Here is a 22,052-nt window from a genome sequence, read left to right as displayed (position 1 = left end):
ATCAGAAAAAACTTTATGAAGGAAGTGGCATTTGCAGTAGGCTCAGAGTCTGGGAAGGCTCTTGGCAGGCAGTTAAAAGTGGAAGAAAACATAAATCTCAGCAAAGTTCGAGGTGTGAGAAAGCTTAGGGACCATTTAGGGATTAATAGCATTGTTTATTGAGCTGTTAATGTATGCCAGCATCTGCACTAAAGTTCATTACTTACTTGATGCTCTTAAGGACTACTTTGTAAAAAAGGCATTTTTTTTCTTCTTCTTCTTTTTTTTTTTTTATTTTACAAAAGAGGCAGGTAATTTGTAATTTACCCAGTGTCCTAATACTGAGTGGCAGTGCCAGAATTTGAATGACAAAGTTATGTTGTCTTCTCAGTTGGCTCCCAGTGTGCTAAGTGCCTGAGTGTTCAGTGGGATACTAAGAAAGTACAGGCAGAGTGTCGTCCCTGGACTGCTTTTGGAAGGCTACTCTGGTAGTGGTGGTATACAGTGGATCAGAATGGCAGAAGTTACTCATTAAAGCCAGTGAAGCGATGGTTATTGAGCATAGTCTAGGTGAGATGTAATAAGAGCCTGAACAGAAATTAGTTTGAAGGCATTTGTTCAAGGGTGATCCTGGAGGGAGAATTTATCAACTGTTACTAGATTTGGAAGAATGAGGAGAGGACAGGGATACAGGAGAAGAATCAAAGGCGATGGAATCTCTTCTTAATATCAAATAATTTCCTGTTTGGATCACTTGCTTTAAAACCCTTTTTCTTTCTGTCTATTTACTTATATCACCCTTTATAGTTTTTCATTGATTTGATTTTAATTGAATCTCTAAGGTATGCCAGCCACTTAACCAGTGTCTGGATTATTTATAATTTCTTGTTTTATTTCTACTGCCACAATATTTCTCTCTCTTATCCTTTCTCTAGTTCATTCTCCACTCTGCTGATTCTTTGCTCCAGCTACAATGACCTTTTTTCTCTCTAACCTTATCAAAGTCTGAAGTCAGACCCCTCTAATTTTGACCTCGCTTTCTCCTGAACTTGGGAAGCAGCCATAATAATGTAAAGAACCTGAGCATTGTGATCACACCAACTTGAGTTTGAATCCAGGCTGTGTTTTACTCTCTTTGTGAACTTGAACAATTAGCCTTTCTGAGATTGACATTACTTGTCTTTTAAATGCAAGCTTGTTGTGAGGTTTATTTTTTATTTTTATTTTTTTAAAGATTTATTTTTGAGAGAGAGAGCATGTGTGCGTATACAGGAGTGGGGTGGGAGTGGGGGAGAGGAGAGAGGCAGAGGGAGAAGCAGACACCCCGTTGAGCAGGGAACCCCATGTTGGACTCCATCCCTGGACCCCAGGATTATACCTAAGCTGAAGGCAGATGCTTAACTGACTGCGCCACCCAGCTGCCCTTGCTGTAAGGTTTAATGAGCGTCCGTGGCATGCAGTTTGTTCTCAGATGTAACTTTCTTTTCCCCTTTTAAGCAGGTTACTTTTTATACTTTGCTACAGGGTGAGCCTCAGGAACGAGAGATTGGATCTTTAGTATACTTTCTGTACTCAGACATTTGCTTACTTGCTGCATGACTGCTAAGATCAGTTACATTTTCCCTTGTGATGAGGGAAATGAACCTATAAGAAATTTTTAGTATTAAAATTAAGGGTCGATGTTAACATTATTTTTATGCACCATTCGTTACTTGATGTTCTTGTTCTTTAAGCCACAGCTGGATTTAGAATGCATATACTGGCAGATTATCTTTGGTCTCTTTGTTCTTTCTTCAGCTCTTTAGTTTTATCACATTGTTCTGCTTTCCCCATAAACTTTTGTGGATTCCTAGAATGATACAGCTAGAAGGGATGAGCTAAGGCTCATGCAGCTAATAGCCGTTTTTCAGTTACAGGTACTGAGCCAGCAGGCACCAGTAAGAGTAGAGTTCAGGTCTTTTAGATTTCCACCCTGATGCTCTTTTTCAGTATACTTTTGGTGTTCAGGTTTCTCACAAATGTCTTTAATCACCAATAAAAAGATAAAAAGATAAAAGAAGTTTAAAAATATTTTAAAAAATGTGTAAGGGGATATAGTACATATAGACTCTCGTAACACGTAGTTGTAATAAAGAATTAAAAGATTTTAAATAAAGAATTAAAAGAAAGACACTCCCTATTAATTCCTTGGGGAAGACAGATACTTTATTAGTCTTAAAACTGAGACTTAATTTTTGATGTCTGAATTTATATACTCCTTATATACCCAGGAAGCCAAGTGATGATTAAGTTATAGTTTGGGAAATAGGTTGTAAAAGTAATCATTTAGACTTTTATTTTTAGGGATCAAGGTGGTCGGACATTGTGTGGTGTAATGAGGATTGGCCTGGTTGCAAAAGGCTTGCTGATTAAAGATGATATGGACTTGGAGCTGGTTTTAATGTGCAAAGACAAACCCACAGAGACCCTGTTAAATACAGTCAAAGATAATCTTCCTATTCAGATTCAGGTGAGTACAGTTTAATTGAACCTCTAGGAGAACTTGTAAAAAGGTGAAAGTAGGTAGCGACCTTGATGAAATTAATAATAAGGAATTGGTAATAGTAAAGGGTAGGTGCAGACAAAGGGAATACTGCTACTCTGCGTCAGTGACACATCCATCACATTTAAAACAAACTTCTGATGATTAGTGCTCAGGATATATTTACTAGATGGCTTTTTTTCCCTTTTTTTTTTTTTTTTTTTTTAGATTTTATTTATTTGGCAGAGAGACAGACATCGAGAGAGGGAACACAAGCAGGGGGAGTGGGAGAGGGAGAAGCAGGCTTCTTGGTAAACAGGGAGCCCAACATGGGACTCAGTCCCAGGATACTGGGATCATGACCTGAGCCCAAGGCAGACACTTAACGACTGAGCCACCCAGGCACCCCTAAGATGGCTCTTAAGGTACAGTCTTCAGTTTTCAGGTGTATCTTGTTGAGAGGCTTCATGTTTTTCAGACTAAGTCTCTCAGTTTTATAAACTTCTGGAAGGGTTGGTATAATGCAAAAAAGATCAGAAGGAGCATAGACAACTAGAGACTTTCATAGGTGATAATAAAATTGAGAACTAAGTTAATTTAACAGTAACCCTTTCATCCTGTTAATAGAAAGTCACTATAATTCCTTGTTCCAAACCTTTTTCCAATGGATGGTTTTAGAAAATTTTGATGTTGGCATGCTTTTTGGAGAATCCTGTGAAGGTGGACGTCTCCCCAGGGCTGAAGACAATGGTTTGGTCTGGGGCTGTGGCCGCCCCAGGACCTGCTCTGCCAGTCTGCTCCAAGGGCCAGCTGCATCGCTAATTGGAAAGCTGTGATCATCTTTCAGTTTCACATGTGTTGTCTGTGGTATAATCAGATTGTAGCTTTTTGATGATTTCATATTGGTTAGTCCTTATATCCATGTCACATGAATAGATACCAGCCCTCAGGTGTCCACGAAGTCCTTTGAGTTGGGAATGTTCTCTTTTGTTGAGCTTGTTTCTTTTATTTGTATTTCTTCTAAAAAAGTCCCCCCCCCCACCAAGTTATATGAATTCTAAATTTGTTTTTAGCTTTGTTATTGGATACTTTTCTTTCACATTTACAAGTTGATCTTCAAAACCATCTTCCTTTTTTAATCTACTGTTGACACTCAGATTTGTCTTACTTGTTGACACATTTCCCTATATTGATTTTTGGAGCACTATATTTTCATTTTGCCTTAGATCTCAAGATATGGTTTTGTAAGTTACTGAACATATATTTGGCTTTTCCATTTTCAGTTCATGAACGAAGACATGTTTTTGGTCCTTCATAGGGTTAAATTGATTTCTTCTAAAAAATTATTTCAAGTCCTTTTGTTATCATTTGGGGAGGGAGAGTGGTGAGCAACATGGAGTACAATAATAGAACTTTTTATTTTTAGAGACAGTGTGGTGGTGGTGAGGAGTGGGGGTGAGGGGAAGAGGAAGAGTGAGGGAGAGAATCTTAAGCACAGGGGTCATTGTGGGGCTTGATACCACAACTCTGAGATCATGACCTGAGCCAAAATCAAGAGTTGGATGCTTAACCGACTAAGCTACCCAAGGCCCCCCAATAGAGCTTTTAAAAAACAGCTCAGTAACAGGACTTTCTGGCTAGCTGTACTCTCTGTTATTAGAGTGTTAACAAAATTCCTTATTTCTGTTTTTTTTTTTTTTTAAGATTTTTATTTATTTATTTGACAGAGAAATCACAAGTAGACATATATAGGCAGAGAGGCAGGCAGAGAGAGAGGGAGAAGCAGGCTCCCCACTGAGCAGAGAGCCCGATGTGGGACTTGATCCCAGGAACCTGGGATCATGACCCGAGCCGAAGGCAGAGGCTTAACCCACTGAGCCACCCAGGCACCCCCTCATTTTTGTTTTTTTATATTGTTTTAAAATGTAATCTGTATTCCTGCTTTTATTACAGTGAACACTGTTGCTCTTAAATCTAGGGTAAAGTAATCCATGGAGGCTTTTCAACCATCTCACCCCTGTTTCTGCTCCCTGTAGTGAGTCCTGTTTCTTATGAGAGTGGTCCTATTCCTTACCTGTGTCAGGGTGGAAAAGGAGTTGAGAACCAGGGCTATAAATAACAGAAGCTTTTTATTCTGAAAATATATCACATTTCTCAAGTATTGATATGGGAGATTGGGCCAAATTTCAGTCTGCATTAATAGAGCTTTCTCTGTGGAGATCACAACTGTATAAACTCTACATTTTTGTCTCCTTGGTGAGGGTCTTTATTTCAGGCCCCACAGTTTTAAAATGCTCTTGTTGAGTTAGCAAGTAAGTGTTCAAGGGAAAGGACCCAAAAGAAAGTGCAATCTTTGTAAACCATTTTAAATTTGAAGAGACTGGGGCTTTTTAGGCAAGAGAAGACAAAAAAAGACACATATTTTTTGGTCTTTGAAGGGCTTCTTAGAGGAGTTAAAAGAAGCCTGAGCTCTTAAGACCAGTGGTAGACATTAAAAGTATTTCACTTTATCATAGCCAATAGTTATCCAACCCTGAAACCAGTTGCTTTGTGTGATGGTTAGGTCCATTGCTGTAAGTATTTCAGAAGAGGTATCCAAGTAAAATGGGGACATAATTGTATACCCATCTCAGATTAAGTTGTAAACATGTACACATATATGCCCTCATACATACACACATTATTATTACTATTAATATTTCAGAAAAATCATTTTTTTTAAAGATTTTATTCATTTGTCAGAGAGAGAGAGAGAGAGAGAGCACACAAGCAGGCAGAGGCGGAGATAGAAGCAGACTCCCTGCTGAGCAAGGAGCCTGATGTGGGACTTGATCCCAGGAACCTGGGATCATGACCCGAGCCAAAGGCAGCGGCTCAACCGACTGAGCCACCCAGGCGTGCCCAGAAAAATCATTTTAAGCATGATTTCTACCTTTACTCCCTGCCTCCCTATTGTTTTCTTGGTGCTTGTATGGAAAACCAGTTTCTGATATGATATGATCTTATTTTCTTGTGAATTAATCTTTTCCTGAGCACTTACCATAGCAAAACTTCCAGTAATCTAAGTACCTTAGTTAATTGCAGTTGTACCATACCTTTTCTCTACGTACTCTTTTCTAGGTCAATTTTAGAACTTCCTTGAGCAAGGGTTAAGGGTGACCAAAACCAAGAATCACTTCTAATTAGCCCAGAACTCATACACTGGTGATCTGCATACATAGTTGAAGATTTAGTTTGACTAATTCTCTGCTGGCATCTTTAATGTTACTATAATGTCAATGTAAACAGGTTTCTTCATTTTCTCTATATTCTAGTTCTGGTTTTCCCAGTGACTGTGTGGCCTTTTCCCTTCCCTGGTTTTCTTTATTCAAAATTAGGATAATGAATTTTCTATTTTGCTATATTTTTTGATATAAATGTTTAATGGTAAAATGCTATTTTTATGAAAAGGGCTTTGAGTTCTTTTAATGCACACTGATATGCAAAGACCTAGTAGTGTTTCCATTCTATGTCAGGTAATAGATACAGATTTCACCACCAAGAAAGATCTGTGTAACTTACTAAACTAAATATTTAATGTATAATAATATTAAATATAGCTTAATATGTTCTTCTGATTGGTGATTATTTTGTGGAAGGCCCTTAAATTATATATGTGTAATTATATGCTGAAAGAAGCACTCTGTTTCCCTGTGGATGTCAGGTGACTTGTCCCATAATGATAGGTCTCACTGGAGTGATCTCTGAGATCTACCTTTCCTTTGAGAAAGGAAGTTACTTGTTTATACTAATTTTTGAAATCCTTTCTCATTCTTTCTTACTCGATGCTCTTTAAAAATCTACATAATCTTATGTAAAAATCTATTAATCTTATATTTGGAAGTCCTTAACAAATAGAAGTTCCTTTTGAGATGGTCTGGTCAAAAAGGGATTTGGTTTAGAGAGCATTCTCAGCAATTTATTACTCTACAGTAGCTCTCTGTAAGAATTTTAAGAACAGAATTTCACCCATTATCACATAATGATGCTGTTGGTATTTTACTTTCAAATATTAGAAAGAATGGTTTTAAAGATTGTTTAATAATTGTATAGAGAGTTGACATTGTGGTTGCGTTTTGAGGTGTGGAGAAAGATTTGTTCTGGTAAGTTGGGAGGAGAGAGAAATGTTATCCTTAAACTAAACTAGTTAAAGACTTTACTCTTTCAGCCTAGTATTATTAATAGTTAATAACATTTGAAAACTAAGCGGCAGTCATTCATTTTTTGAGATTTTAAAATAATTAACTGGGTGTTTTTGAAATCTTGGTGACTTTCAGAAACTCACAGAAGAGAAATACCAAGTGGAACAATGTGTAGATGAGGCTTCTATTATAATTCGGAATACAAAAGAGCCCACGCTAACTTTGAAGGTGATACTTACTTCCCCTCTAATTAGGGACGAATTGGAGAAGAAGGATGGAGGTACACATGTATATATTTTTGTTTTGCTCGCATAAGACCTCTCTTGAATGCTGTGTTAAGTGTACTTAATGGATTTAAGAAATGGTTCTATCTTCATTTGTTTTTTGCCACTCATAGTATTTTTAAAAGCTTTATTTCTACATGATTGCCATATTTTGCAAAAATGTATACATTTAAAATATGTTAATTCAGAAACCTGTTGATTATCATGTTGGTCTTAACTCTGCTTTAATTTTTATACAATTATGGTGTTCTATTTTACTTTGTCTATTATTATGCTGTTATTGGTATCAGCCAACCTATTCTGTGTAGTTTGGCTTTTAGGTCTGATTTTAGGATTAAATGTGGTGCAGAAAAATACTGTTTTCATATTTGCTCACTCATTGTTTCAAGTTACTCATTTGTACCTTGCTCTTGACTTCTGATAACTATTACAACTTTGTAAGATTTATGCTTTACCTAATTGCCCATGTATAAATATGTTCTATAATATAACAGATATAATTAGGGGATTGTTTTCTAAAAATTAATCTTCAGTAAATTTTTTTCTAGGAGGTTTGCGATCCTGTTAACATTTGTATATTATATATATGGGAATTATGCTTTAAACTAACTTACTTCTGAAGTTAAAAAGAATTCTTGTTTGGCAGTGTCATCCTTATAAAAGTAGAGTAAAAAATCTGTATTCAGCTTTGAGAAGGAATGATGGAGCTGAACTTCTTTATCTGGTGTTTTTATCCTGTTAAGTTAGCTTGTTTCTGCCTCTTAGTCCTATCCCTAGAAACACTTGCCACATGATATTTGTGCTGTGTCAGACCTTTGACCAACTGGCCCTTCTCTGTCATGACAATTTAGAGGCAGTGTGGCTTATCTGGGCCAGTGGGGACTCCCTGTTGCTGTTTTTTCATCACTAGACATTCAGCAAGTCCCATTGCTCACTCCCCTACCTGAAATACCAGTGCAGTAAGAAATATTGGCCAGTTTCTTCATTTATGTCAAATTGATGATAAAGGTGTAGTAAGAGACACATTAGTAATGTTAAGATTGAGAAATTTAGAGTTTGGCAGACGTGTCTCATAGAATCTTTTAAAGTAAAAGTGATACACTCCTTTACAAAAAAGTTTTTTGGAATAACTAAAATCAGCTCTACCATACCCAACAGATACAAAGTAGACACATTATGAGTCAAGTTTTAAAGTTAAAGAGCATCCAGTCTGTAATTGGGTTAATGCCAGTACTTTTTTTTTTTTTTTTTGCTGTATATCATATCTCTAATACCTCTGAAGAACCAATCCTAAGCAGCTTAATTTCTTTAACAGCTTTACAGTTCACCACTAACTATAGAACTATAAAATAATTTCTGAAGTGTCAAGATAATTCTGTTAATTCTGATAAGCTGTGTTCTACTTGACTCTCTCTCTAGTGTAAAGTCAGCCACTTCCTAGACTAGTTACAATTATGGGAATTATTAACAATTATTTGAGTATAGAGAGATGAGAAAAAGACTGAAATCACCAAAGACTAGATTAATTCTACGTCGGTTTGTAGCTGTAGGCATCTCTTCTGTTACTTCTTTGAAAATAGTGAGAGAACATCAGGCTTCTTTTTTCCTGTGGTTTTGTATGCTTATGTGGGATTAGGTAATAGTTTTCTGTGATACCCTTAAGCTTGGTCTGTTGCCTCTGTAACTTTAATTTCTGTTCACAGAAGTTGGAAACAGATACTGCACTGCACCCTTACTAGAAGACTAGTTACTGTAGAATACTCTCTGTTCAAGGTGTTTGTATTACTCAAGGATCCCAAGACCCCCCCCTTTTTTTTTTAAGATTTGATTTATTTATTTGACAGACAGAAATCACAAGTAGGCAGAGAGGCAGGCAGAGAGAGACGGGGAAGCAGGCTCCCTGCTGAGCAGAGAGCCTGATGCGGGGCTCGATCCCAGGACCCTGAGATCATGACCTGAGCCGAAGGCAGAGGCTTTAACCCACTGAGCCACCCAGGCGCCCTTCAAGACCCCTTTTTTGAGCTGTAACCTCCCAGCCCTGTTGAGTCACTGTTATCTCTTAAAATTTGTGCATTTTGTCTAACCTGGGCTTTTTCAAAATGCTTTTTGATCTGCACTGCCATTTTGTGTATTCCTGAGCAACTTTTAGGATCCAGCATGACTGAGCATTTGAGACCTAGGCTTATGATTCTGTAGGACTTGTTTCTTTCTACCGGACAATTCCTCCCACCTTGATGCAGTCATTTTCAGCTGCATGGGTGAAAGTACGGGATTCATTTGGGTTCCAGGAATTTCTAAGACTGGGAGATATCCCTCTTTTCAAAATCTCCACTCCTTTTCTTTCTCAGTATTTAAAAAAATATGCATTGTAACTCTCTTTGAGGAGACACTTTCCTATTGAACCTCAACAGCTCCCCTCCCCACAAAACAAACCAACTTTTCACAGTACGTATACACTCACATCTTTCTCTTCCGTCTCTTCACTTGGTGCATATTTGGGTAAAATCTAAAAAAGGGGAAAAAGCGTGGTTGCAAGCAGGGAGACCAGAGGACTGGGACAGGTGAGAACATCAAACTTAACCCCTTAGGGTTGTCTCTGCAGAAGTAGGTCTAACTAGTCATTCAGATTGCTACTTAAATTTTCAGTGGCCAGAGTATATAGTGAATCTCTTTGGTATTTCTTACTCTTTCACAGGTAAAATCCCTCCCATGCTGTCAGTCTTCATGCCATATTCCAACCCTTTATTTCAAGGCCCTGTAAAATAACCGTTCCCCATCACTATATGCTTCCTGCTAAAGAAGGGATAGGAGAAGCAGCACTTAGTGACTGGCAGTTAGGTGTTTGATTCTTAACTCCATTAGGTACTCATGCTGTGTGATCCTGGACAGGTTTCTTCATTTTAAACCGTGGATAAGAAATACTTTAGAAAGGTGTTTGAGGTCAAATGAGAATTTATATAATGTGACCTGTACGATACCTAATTTGCTCAATTAATAGTGGTAGTGATAGGTACGTTTACTCAGCTTATACTAAAAAGACTCCCAGTGCAAAGTCATATACTAAAACTGCCTTCAATTCATAACGAGAATAATGAGTGCTTGATAGATCTGGGGAACTGAACCTAAATACAGGTAAACTCTTCAACATCCACTGAAATGTAGTATTAGAATCAGTTTACTGTATTTACTGCAGTGCTAATAATGAGCTAATTTGTTATATACCTTATGATTCATCAAGAGGTGGGTATGTTTTTCCCTACCCATGTCCTTTATCCCTAGTGCCAAGGATGTTACCTAATACACTGTGGGTGTGCTGCACCCCTGCAAAGAAAAAAAAAAAAAATCTGTTAAATGAATTTTTGTAGCCAGCACATTACCTGATTAAATAGGACTGTGTGGTGTGTAAGAAGCATTAACAATGGGCATCTTGATATTCAAGCAATGTATATTGAGGATTTAGCTGTGTTAAAGTATTTTATAACTTATTATGTTAGAAGCATTTTCTTATACATGATTTAACCTTCACAGCAGCCCTGTGAGGTGGCTATCTGCCTTGCTTGATAAATGAGGAAAGTCTCAGGTTTTACCCAGCTCCTCCCACTCTGTAGTCCAGTGTGCTGTCTGCTCCCATTTCTCTCTAGGATGAGTGTAGGAGCCTCTTAGCTGATAGAGTTATTCTCAGCCTCACAGGGTCTCAGCTTCTTTCGGTGCTTGTGATTTTAAGAAGTATGTTTGCTATGAGGGTGGTAAGTTAGCTATTATATTTACAATGCAATTTGAAACCAGGTGGATAGGGAACCTACAGCAACTCTTACAGCTTAGGCTAAGATGAACCTCTGTCCTCAGTACTGAGGTAGATTTTTAGGGGTTCACAGAGAAGCTGCTCAAAAGTCTTTTTCACGTATTGGTGCCGGTATGAACTTCTGATGTGTCTTGGCCATTGACTAGGATGAGTTCTGCTAAATGGAAGGCATTAAGTTCTCACAGTCCAGAGATCACAACTGGGATTATAATGATGGAGTAGGCTTTATTTTCTTGTCTTCCTCAGCTGCTAGACCCACACTATTCAATGCAAATCTTTAGCCATTATCTTTCCAGTGGCTGGCTGCCTGCTGAAGCATTGAAGAAAAGTCATATCGAGTGGTGTTTCTACCATAAATTAGGAAAACAGTGCTCTCTCTGTTCTACTTTAGTGCTGCATTTACCTGTCTGCGTTATTGTGGCCTGATGTTTTGCATGGACAGTGGCTTGGTGCCTAGTATCTGCTCTTCACAAAGCCTCAAGGAATTGAGAGAAAGGGCTGCCAGGATATCTTCAGGCTAACTAGAAAATTCTGTCAGCGTGAATTCAGTAGCTCAGCTACGTCCAGATTGTCAAGGAGGCCATTATGATAACCCAACTCAACTGTTTTACCTTTGAAGAACCCAGGTTCCTCACAAATAACTTTCATTTAACACAGTCATGTTCTGGCTTTCCCCCACCCCATCTCTGGACTAGCAGTTTGTTAACAGAGAGCTAGCTTGCAGGTAGAGGGATTGAGAGAAACTGACCAACATTTCCTGCAGTACGGTATATTTCAGGTGGATTTCTGGTCACTTATCTAACCTCTAATTAAATAAGCAAAGTTAGGCATAGTAGACTTGTGTTCCAGTGCTTCTATTGTTCAGAATGTTTTATGTGCCTTCATGCCCTGATACCAGGTTCCTGAGCAATAAATTTTTAAAAGCTGTTTTTCTTTGCTTTTGGCATTTTTGTCACTTCTCAAGCCCATCTCCTCTGCTGTTTCTCATCTGTTTTACCGGACACTGTAGCAAAATGAAACGGCTCACAGTTTCATTGTTTTTACTTTGAAGACTCCAAATTCAGAAAAGTTTTGCTTCTCCATAAAATTGAAACACCTTTGTTAAAGTTCACACAGAATGTTAAGCTTGAGGTTTTACTGTGAGAAGCAGCATTGTTTTTCCACCAAATGCCCCATAAAACTATTATTTTTATATAAAGCAAATAGGCAAGCAGGGCTTGCAAGCAAGCACTGCAGTGCCATATGAATTTATATTGTTTTAAAATAAGAAACTTTGGAAGAAGATAAAATGAGATGAGTTATTACATTTCTTCTGCTGTTTCCCACCTCATGAATATTGAAACATTCTGGATCTTTGGACTTTTTGACTACGAGAGCATGAAGAAACATGGCCATTCTGGTAGTGATGTAAAGGGAGTCCAGGGCAAGCCTTCTGTTCACTGCCTCTGCCTTTCATCTCTTAACCAACTGAGCCACCCAGGCGTCCCCCTTTCATCTCTTTTTAGCCGAATCTATTGCTTCCAAATGTTGACTGTCTGTAACAAGATGATACCTAATTTTTTTTTTTTTTTAATAAGAGTTTGTGATGAAAATCTGACGTTGGGGATGAAAGAAGTTACCTAAATATTTTTACCGTTGTCCCCCTTTAAAAATATCTGTGTTGCAGTGAGCATTATTTGCAAGCTGTGACCACTGGACAAAAATACCAGAAAGGTCGAAAAGACCTTTGGTTTGCCTTGTCTTTTCCTATGCAAATTTCCTCTGACTCACTCCTGTCTTCCATTTCCCCCTTTTCCAACACTCCTGCTAAGATGATTGAATAAAACTTAACTTGCCTTACTTTTACCTTGAAGTTGAAAGTCTCAAAAAATAAGTACATTCCGTGTTTTTTCTTGAGATTACATTACTTAGCAGTCAGTCAACCTTTGTCATATCTAACTTTTAGGAGATTCTAATCATTTATAGGAGTTTGTTTTATCTGGTACATGAGCTTTACACAGATGCTTGTATTGACCATAGTTCAGCATTTTGATATAAAAACATTAAAATGAGTTAATTGTATATTTTACGTTATTAGAAACAGAACTAAGCAAATCCGGGAACTAGATCTTCTGTGAAGTAAATACCCATAGGATATGGCTACATATTCATAATATATCTATGTTTATAAATTACATTAATAGGTTTTTTGGGTTTTTTTTTTTTTTGAGGGTTCACGTTTTCTGAATAAAAAGGGGCAGTGAATAAAAAGGGGCAGTGAAATGAGATCCTGTGTCGTGAACTTGTGGGCAGAGGTTAGAATGTGAAGCAATGCAAGTATCTGCTGTAGAGCTCACCTGGTCAGAAAATAAGTGTGTAGCACTTCAGCCTTTAGAGCATTGCAGCCAGGAGAGAGAGCCACGGTTTGTTCTTTCATCGATCTATTTTCTGTTGGGCATTATGCCTTTGGTTTCAGTTAATGGAATTCTGTCAATTAGAATATGAGGAATCCAAAAAGTGTCAGTGGTCTTGTATCCCATTTAAAAATATTTGCAGTGTATCACTTGGCCCACACAAGCATACTCCCTTCTCTGACTGTTAGGATTATACTAGGAAGAAGTGTTGGGTGGGCTCTCCTACATCTAAGAGTTCTTACAAGGGAATGGCGAATCTGACTTAAATGGATTAGACAAAGAATTATCCCTCAGGAAATATTTGTACGTTATGCATTATAAATAATTGTACCAATTTTGCTTAAAAGCCTAGGAGTTTAGAGGAGATATAAATTTGGTGATCTATACTTGGATTTAGTTTCCTGTGACATCTTCTCAGATGGGGATATTTATCATTAATCACATGTTTGAATTCTTTTACTGCTCTGGGCCATCTAATCCAACTTTAAAATGTTAAGGCAAGTCAGATAACTGTAATTAGATAGTATTCTTTGCTGCCTTTTCTTTTTTTTTTTTTTTAAAGGTAGATAAAACTTGAAATGTTCCAATGTACTTCATTTTTGTAGTTGTAATAATTTTGTTTTAGGAAAGAAATAATGAGAGAATTTAAGGTGACATTTGAAGAGTTCTCATCAGTGGAGCAAAGTATGAGTTTATTTAGTTGTAAAAAAAATTATATTCAGTGTATTCTTAGTAAGTCTCAAGTTATTTACATGAAAGTGCCCAGTTTCTCTGAAGAACTGACCAGCAATTCCTCTGTAAAGGAAAGTCGTTATTGCTCCTGGTCCCAGATTTGTGCTCTTTGTGCCCCGCCAAAGGCAAAAGTGCTATGTACCTATTTTGTGCCCCTGTAATGTTATACACATGCTTAATAAGATCCCAGATTCTATGTAGCAGTGGTTATGTATTTGTTTACTGAATGAATGCTTTTGTGCTCCTGTCCTCCTTGTGCACAGAATGGCTCTGATGACTGTTTACTTACATAATCATTGTGCACGTAATTTAAGAAGAAAGCAACAAAACAAAGTTAAATCGCGAAATCTTCTGGGAGTCTTATTAGTTCACTCAGATGCTGCTCTTCTTTTTATTTTTATTGTTTGGTAATTTGACAGGAACCCCTTGGTCAAATTGTATCTGTCTTTCTTTATTCCATTTTCCTATTAGAAAAGGTTGCGATGAAAGATCCTCCGGACTTATTGGACAGGCAGAAATGCCTGAACGCCTTGGCGTCTCTTCGACATGCCAAATGGTTTCAGGTTGGCTTTTTGTTATTATTTTATTGTTATTGTAGCCTTGTGCAGGTTTCATTTGGAACACCTGCCACTTAATAATGGTTTCTGTGCACGTAATGTATAAAATGGGGCGCTTTCTACCTTGTAGCATTATTGTAGGAGTAAATGAGTTAATTTAGGTAAGGTGCAGAGTATAGCTTCTACTACAGTTAATGATGTTTAATTATCATATAATCTTTTTTTGGCTTAGTACTCTGAATTTCAAATGATGGCTTATAAAATACAAATAGGGATGAGAAAAGATAAGATAGATGGTTGCCCAGAATGGGATTGCCATGAGGCTATAAAAGCTATTTTTGTAATATGCTTCCTTTACTTTAAAATCTGCCTTTCTAGACTACAGTTCTCCTGCTTTTAATAACTTAATTTTTTGGTTTGCTTGACAACTGATGACTGAGTGGCTGATTAGTATTCACTTTAAAAAATGTATCCATGATCCGTGTACTTAAAAACCAGAAGATTGGCTTTCAACAGGGATATTGGAATCATTTTGTTTGTTTTAGGCAAGGGCAAACGGATTAAAATCATGTGTAATTGTCCTCCGCATTCTGCGTGATTTGTGCAACAGAGTTCCCACATGGGCACCATTAAAAGGATGGGTAAGTACTTACGGTTAAAAGCAAATTCTGTAGCCGTAGTCAGAGGAAATTACATGTAGAAATTACATGTTACTATAGAATGGCTGCATTCTGAGTTAGGTGTGCATTATCTTTTCTCTAGAAAAAAACGTTGTACATCTTTTTTATATACTTTTTTTACACATATAACCTGTCTCTTCTACCTCATCATATTCATATTGACAAAAAGGTTCTATACCTGTTAGAAGTGACTGTCTTCTTGCACTTTACTCTGTACTGATGGCTGATTACTATTCACCTACTGCCCGTGAAGGCCTCCTTGACTGGCACATTTCTCTTTCAGGGCTACTTCCATTTAAAATAAAAATTACCTGATATGCCAGGAGATGGCTCCCATATCTCTTTTTCTTTCTCTTTGAGTGTAGACCCTTAAATATAAGTTTGTTTTAGTAAGTAGAGTTGGGCAAATAGTACACTTAATACAATTGTGGATGTAGTTTATAATGTATATTGCAAAACTTATTTCATTTGGAAATTATTATGCTTGGCCCAGTCAAGAGCTCAGTGAAGAATATTATAAAAAAAAAAGCTATCAAGGGTCATTTTAGATTAATCTAGCAATTATTTGATATAGTACATGAGTTTTTAGTTTATTAACTATGGAGATTTGGTCTTTTGTTTATTCTAATAGTACTTGGGGCAGGCTGTCTGAAGTGAAGTTGTACGTGGTTTGAGTGCTTCCTAGGTTAAGTAGGAGATAGGTGGGTTGGGTTTGAACATTGATTAGTTATTAGCTATTACTAACTTAGATGAAAGCTTGTTAAATATTTGTTAAATTAACTAGGTGATCACAGTTTCTTAATTGATCCCTTCAGGTTAACCAAAAACAAAGTTTTGGTAACAAAATGTCCTCTGAATATGTTATCTCAAAAATGATTGATTTAAAAACTGTGGCTGGGATGAAAGTTGATAATCAAGCAGGAAAAGTTTAACTGGGCCTTAGATATTAAATTGACTTTCACCTTTTTTGGCCTCCATTGTAGATAGAAATGTCAGCTCACATTTAACTGGAATCCTTTTAACACTTGGTGCATGTACTAATTTGTAATTTAATATCTTCTAGCCACTAGAGCTTATATGTGAAAAGTCTATAGGTACTTGTAATAGACCTTTGGGCGCTGGGGAGGCCTTGAGACGAGTAATGGAGTGTTTGGCATCTGGAATACTACTTCCTGGTAAGGGTTTCAAACTCTGGAGGCAGAAGAATCAGAAACATTTCATTTTAGTTTATTTTTTTAAATATGTGCTAAATTTGTCCTCTGCACAGGAAAATGATGTGTAGGTGGTGTTTTGCTTGGAATGTTAGCAACTAGAATGTTTGAATGTTGGAAAAGTGCTATAAAACTCTTTCAATAACTGTAATTTATGTTTTATATGTACTAACATAAAAGGTACTAATAAGATATTGTGTCTGCTATGAATTTGCTTTACCTAGAGCTCTGAATTTGAAAATGTAGATGTTTGGTTAAAGTGTTTGAAGTTCATTCTATTTGCGGTCTGGTGTTTAATTTTGAAAAATTAAATTTGGTCTTATTTTACATATGTAATCCCTTTAAAGATCTGGGATGGTTCATCATGCTGTTTCTAAATTCTCAGAGTAAGACCCAATTTTGTCCTTAGGTATGCAAGTGATTTCCAGTAAAATAAGGACATTTAAGTGTTAACATATTGAAAATGAGTGTCCTTTTTATTCCATTTAATTGAGCAGACTTTTAACCTAGTTCCTCAGTTTTTTTTTTTTTTTTTTCCTTTTTCTCACCATTCTTTTTTCTCTTTTGTGTTAGTTCATCGTATTCTAAACTCAGTTCTAAGTGGTGCTTGTGTCTTTCTTTTGCCTTTGCCAAAGGGGGTCCTGGTCTACATGATCCTTGTGAGCGAGACCCAACAGATGCTCTCAGCTATATGACCGTCCAGCAAAAGGAAGATATTACCCACAGTGCACAGGTAGAAGATGGGGCATGTCACAGTGATCTATTAGAGAGAGAGAGATCATAACTTTATTTTCTGAATCATTCTATTTAAACACTTTTTTCTTGGCTGCTGTTAGGGCTTTTGTCATCATAAGGATAACATTTAATGAGTGTCTTTTTAGTTACGTGTACTAAAGACTTTATGAATGGCCACTGAAATTTGAATAAATATAATCTTTTGTCTTTAGCATGCACTCAGACTATCAGCCTTTGGCCAGATTTATAAAGTGCTGGAGATGGACCCCCTTCCATCTAGTAAGCCTTTTCAGAAATATTCCTGGTCAGTTACTGATAAAGAAGGTGAGTGTTTTATTGGGGGTGGATGTGGGCAGTGGTGGAAATGGTCATGGGCTGCATCTCTTGTTAGAGTGGAAGGAACTTTATTGTTAATCCAAGTCGTGTATTGCTTTTCTTCCTGACTTTCTTCTCTTTTCTCCCATCTAACATCTAACAGCTCTTCTCCTACCTAACAGCTTAATACAATTTATTCTTAGTAGTGACAAACTCACTTAGCTATGTTGCCCAGATTCAAATCTCTCCATTTATGTTGGTTGAAGGGGAAAAGATGAGCCATAAGCTGAGAGAAGATGTTATCATGGTCACTGACCAGTTAGATCTTTGTCATACTTGGAAGTGTTATGTAACTAAGAAAGAGAAAGATCTAGAGGAGGAGAAAATGATACTGGAAAATTCAGGACTATTCCATTTGACCTAGTCTGTCTGAACTCGCAGTTTCAACAGAGCATAGGCTTTGGGGTCTGTATGACCTTGGTTGGTTCCAATCAAAGCTCTACTACTTACTAGCTTTAGGCCTTGAGCAATGGGTTCATCTCTCTCTGTGGGGATATTACCCCCACTTCATTGGCTGATGTGACATTAAAATGACCAACTCAGTGCCTGGACTACAGTAGATACTGAGACGTGAATCACTTACTTACTTCATTGTGCACAATACACGTCCCCTCTCCCCTTCCCTTATTCTTGTTATGCTAGAAAGTGGGATGTTTAACACAAGTTATTCTTTACCTGGGACTCAGCCCATCTCCCATAGTAGATATTATTCTAATTTTTATATGACAAAAGTAGTGCAATGGCTTAATCTATCTATTCAGGCAGCAGAATTTCAGTGGGTTGTGGGTTAAAATACTTTCCAGGGAGTCCACAAAACCAAAACTGTTTCATAATAATACTAAGTCTTCTTCCTTTTTTTTTTTTTTTTTTAAATAAAGATTTTTATTTATTTATTTGACAGAGAGAGATCACAAGTAGGCAGAGAGGCAGGCAGAGAGAGGGGAAGGGAAGCAGGCTCCCTGCTGAGCAGAGAGACCGATGCGGGGTTCGATCCCAGGACCCTGGGACCATGACCTGAGCCAAAGGCAGAGGCTTAATCCACTGAGCCACCCAGGCGCCCTCTTCTTCCTTTTTTTTTTTTTTTTTTGCTTTTTTCCATTCTTTGTCTCATGAGTGTGCACAATTTTCTAGAGGCTGCATGTGACATGTGATAGCATCATCACTCTGGCGAATGGAATTCTTTTTTTGTGTAATCCTATATTGAAATTGTTTTAATTTCGAATATGCTAAATATTGATAGATATTACCCAAAAAACAAAGCTCTTTGAGTGTTCGGTAATTTTTTAAGAGGATAAAATGATCCTGAGATTAAGAATTTGAGAATCACTGCCTAATGCTGTAAACTTCTCAGGGGTAGTGAATTCTCCAGATGCTACTATGTAGCTTAAAAACCTATGCTCAGTAAGTATTTGTGGAATGAAAGCTACCTTCTTCCAGAGGGTGCTCACACAGCAGCAAAGATTTTTTTTGGCGTGGTGGGGGGTGGGGATGGAGGGGGCAAAGATTTTTTGAAAATGATATACATAGCCATGTGACATTAAGCACTGTCTGTGGATTGAGTAAAATTTTCAAATATTTATAGAGATTCTTGTGATTGGTGTAGAAAATTTTGTTTGAATCATTGAGTTCATAATAGCTCTTTTGGTATTGTATTTTTTCTTTCACTAGATAGTAAAAGTATATCTGCTGTTGCGTGGCTTATGTTTTTTTTTGTTGTTGTTTTGTTTTAACTTTAAAGGTCTTTCTCAAAAGTTAGGAAACTGCTGATCTGTCAATTTATAGCTTAAAATAGAACCAGACTGTCAATGTTTGTATTCAGGCACTATCAGCTACTGACTTCCATGAGCTGGGCAAGTCACTGACCAATCTTGCCTTAGCTATAGGAGGAGGGGACCATGTCCATTGCCTCCAGACTCTTACGGCATTGTTCCTCATATCTTCATGTTTTTAGTACCTCGCTTCCTAACATTGGCATTTAAACTTTATTCTTGTAATTCTTGGTAATTTCACTATGCACTCAGATTATTTTTTTTTTTTTTCTAAAATTTTGACTTCTTAGTTCCCTGATTTCCTCTTCCACAAATATATTGTCTTCTATCCTACCTCAGTTACTCATACTGTGGACATACCCTAGACCTATCCTCAGTAACTCTACCCTCTCCATAATCTTATTTTTAAAAATACCACTTCTAACTGCCTCTTGTCATCATCATTCTCTCTAGAACCCTTACTCCAGTTCTCGAGCCTTACTGCTGATTCTGTTACCTTTTCATAGTTTCTCAACTTCCTTGTGTTCCCTCTTCTGTCCCTTGTCTGCTTATATTCCATGGTCCATCATTATGATGACTTCCTAGCACATGCCTTCACTTTCTCGATCCTCTCTTCCTGGCACAATTCTCACTCTGGGGAAATCTAACTCTTTGCCTAGACCAGGCTGTTGAACATTGTTGGAGGAAAAGTACAGTCATCTTTACTTTTCCCTTTAGGTCTCAGGTGTAAATAACCTTAAGTAGACCATTTGTGTTGTCTAGCAATCCTCCTGTAAGTTCTAGAATTCTCCAGTTTTCCTAGATAACTGTTTTACACCTTTTCTCATTCCATACTTCTCTTCCAGCACTTCACTCTCATCCGATGATCTTGTTTGCTCAAAGGACTAATGTATTTGGATAAAGTCCCTTGACTGTGGTAGACTATCCAGGCTCTTAAGACCAATCTTTCTACTTCTCTATAAGTGGACATTATTCCAGCAGTTCTCTCTTTTCTCACCAGCATCAACTCTTCCCTTTCTAGTTGATCATTCAGCATAAAAACCCGCTGTAATGCCTCCCGTTTGAAAGATGTAACTAGGGGCTCTTGAGTGGCTCAGTTGGTTAAATGTCTGCCTTCAGCTCAGGTCATGATCCCAGGGTCCTGAGATTGAGCCCTACATCAATCAGACTCTCTGCTCAGCAGCAGTCTGCTTCTCCCTCTCCCCAGCCCCTGGCTCGTGCTCTCTCCCCTGCTCCAAATAAATAAATAAAATCTTTTTAAAAATTTAAACATGAAACCAAACTCCTCCCATCCCCATTTTGTAGTTCCCTCCAACCGAGTCCCATTCTCTGCTTCCCTTTATAACCAGTATTTTTGGAAAGAGTGGCGTATTCTTTCTCCTTTTCTTCACTTTTTAAAATACCTACTCTAATCAGGCTTTCTTCCTCACCACTCTATCAAAGTCTTTGTTGTGACCCTCATGTTACTGCACTCAGCAGTTAGCTTTCAGTTCTCAGCTGACTTTTTAGCCACATTTGATGCAGATGAACACTTTTTTTCCTCCCAAATTTTGTTACAATATAGTATGTATACAGAAAAGTATAAAACGTGTCATTTAGAAAATAATTATTAAGGGGCATGTGGGTGGCTCAGTCTTTAAGTGTCTGCTTCAGCTCAGGTCATGATCCCAGGGAGCCCTGCATGGGGCTCCCTGCTCAGTGGGAGGCCTGCCTCTCCCTCTCCCAATCTCCCTCCCTATATTTCCTCTCTCACTGTGTTGCTCTCTGTCAAATAAATAAAATCTTAAAAAAAAAAAAAGATTAAAAAAATCACATGCAGTCACCAGCCTTGTTAAGAAACAACATTGTTAGCTTCTCAGAAAGTATCTTCTTGTCTCTCTGTATCACCTCCCTGCCCCGGAACTACTAACCATTCCTGACTTTTTGATAATCATTTCCTTGATTTTCTTTATAGCTTTTCCACCTGTGTATGCTTTCCTAAACAGTTTGATATTGCCTACAATTTTATAGAAAGGCGCTCAAACTAAGTTTAATCTTTTGTGATTGGCTTCTTTCTCTCCCGAATTGTTTGGGATACATTCATGTTGCTGCATGGAGCTAATGTTTGTCCATTATAGTAACTGCACAGTATCCATTATGATTGTACTATAACTTATCCATCTACTTTTTTTTTTTTTAAGATTATTTATTTATTTATTTATTTATTTGAAACAGAGAGAGATCACAAGTATGCGGAGAGGCAGGCATAGAGAGAGAGAGGAGAAAGCAGGCTCCCTGCTAAGCAGAGAGCCTGATGCGGGCCTCGATCTCAGGACCCTGAGATCATGACCTGAGCTGAAGGCAGAGGCTTAACCCACTGAGCCACCCAGGCGCCCTTATCCATCTACTTTTGCAGGACATTTGGAGTCTTTTAATTTTTTGGCATCCACCTGCAATATTGCTTTGAGCATTTTTATATGTGCCTCTTGGGGTGTATATCCAGGATTTACTGTAGGCTAGCATATGATTTAATAAATAGTTATATATATATCAGTTTATACCTTGACCAGCACTGTGTGAAAATTCCTGGTGCCCTATATCCTCAGCAGCATTTATCATTGTCATGCACTTTTTCTGACATGAAATACTACTACTCATTTGACTTCTAGGTCATTATTTTCTCTTGTTTTTTTTTCTAGCCACAGAACCATTTCCTCAGCTTTGTAGGCTTTCCCCCATCTTCCTTATTTCTGAATATTTGAGTGTTGCAGAGTGCAGTCCTCAGAGTATTTATCTTTATTTACACCTAATTTTCAGGTGACCTCATCTAGTCCCTTGTCATGAAATATATATG

The 22,052-nt window shown here is 37.6% G+C and overlaps 1 protein-coding gene across 4 annotated transcripts in view; it reads left to right on the top strand.

Moving 5' to 3' along the window:
- STRBP (spermatid perinuclear RNA binding protein) overlaps positions 1 to 22,052 on the top strand; it is a 132,456-nt gene that overhangs the window by 78,175 nt on the left and 32,229 nt on the right. For all 4 annotated transcript variants that reach the window (XM_032865814.1, XM_032865811.1, XM_032865812.1 and 1 more), the window contains exons 4-10: positions 2,323 to 2,488; positions 6,817 to 6,961; positions 14,364 to 14,455; positions 14,995 to 15,090; positions 16,193 to 16,304; positions 16,976 to 17,073; positions 17,288 to 17,399. In XM_032865814.1, coding sequence (XP_032721705.1) covers positions 2,323 to 2,488; positions 6,817 to 6,961; positions 14,364 to 14,455; positions 14,995 to 15,090; positions 16,193 to 16,304; positions 16,976 to 17,073; positions 17,288 to 17,399 — 821 coding nt within the window. The remainder of the gene's footprint in view (positions 1 to 2,322; positions 2,489 to 6,816; positions 6,962 to 14,363; positions 14,456 to 14,994; positions 15,091 to 16,192; positions 16,305 to 16,975; positions 17,074 to 17,287; positions 17,400 to 22,052) is intronic.

Source organism: Lontra canadensis, unplaced genomic scaffold, assembly GCF_010015895.1.
Source record: "Lontra canadensis isolate GAN:19392208 unplaced genomic scaffold, GSC_riverotter_1.0 scaffold30, whole genome shotgun sequence".
NCBI classification, from domain to species: Eukaryota; Metazoa; Chordata; class Mammalia; order Carnivora; family Mustelidae; genus Lontra; species Lontra canadensis.
This window is presented reverse-complemented; position numbering and strand designations above follow the sequence as displayed.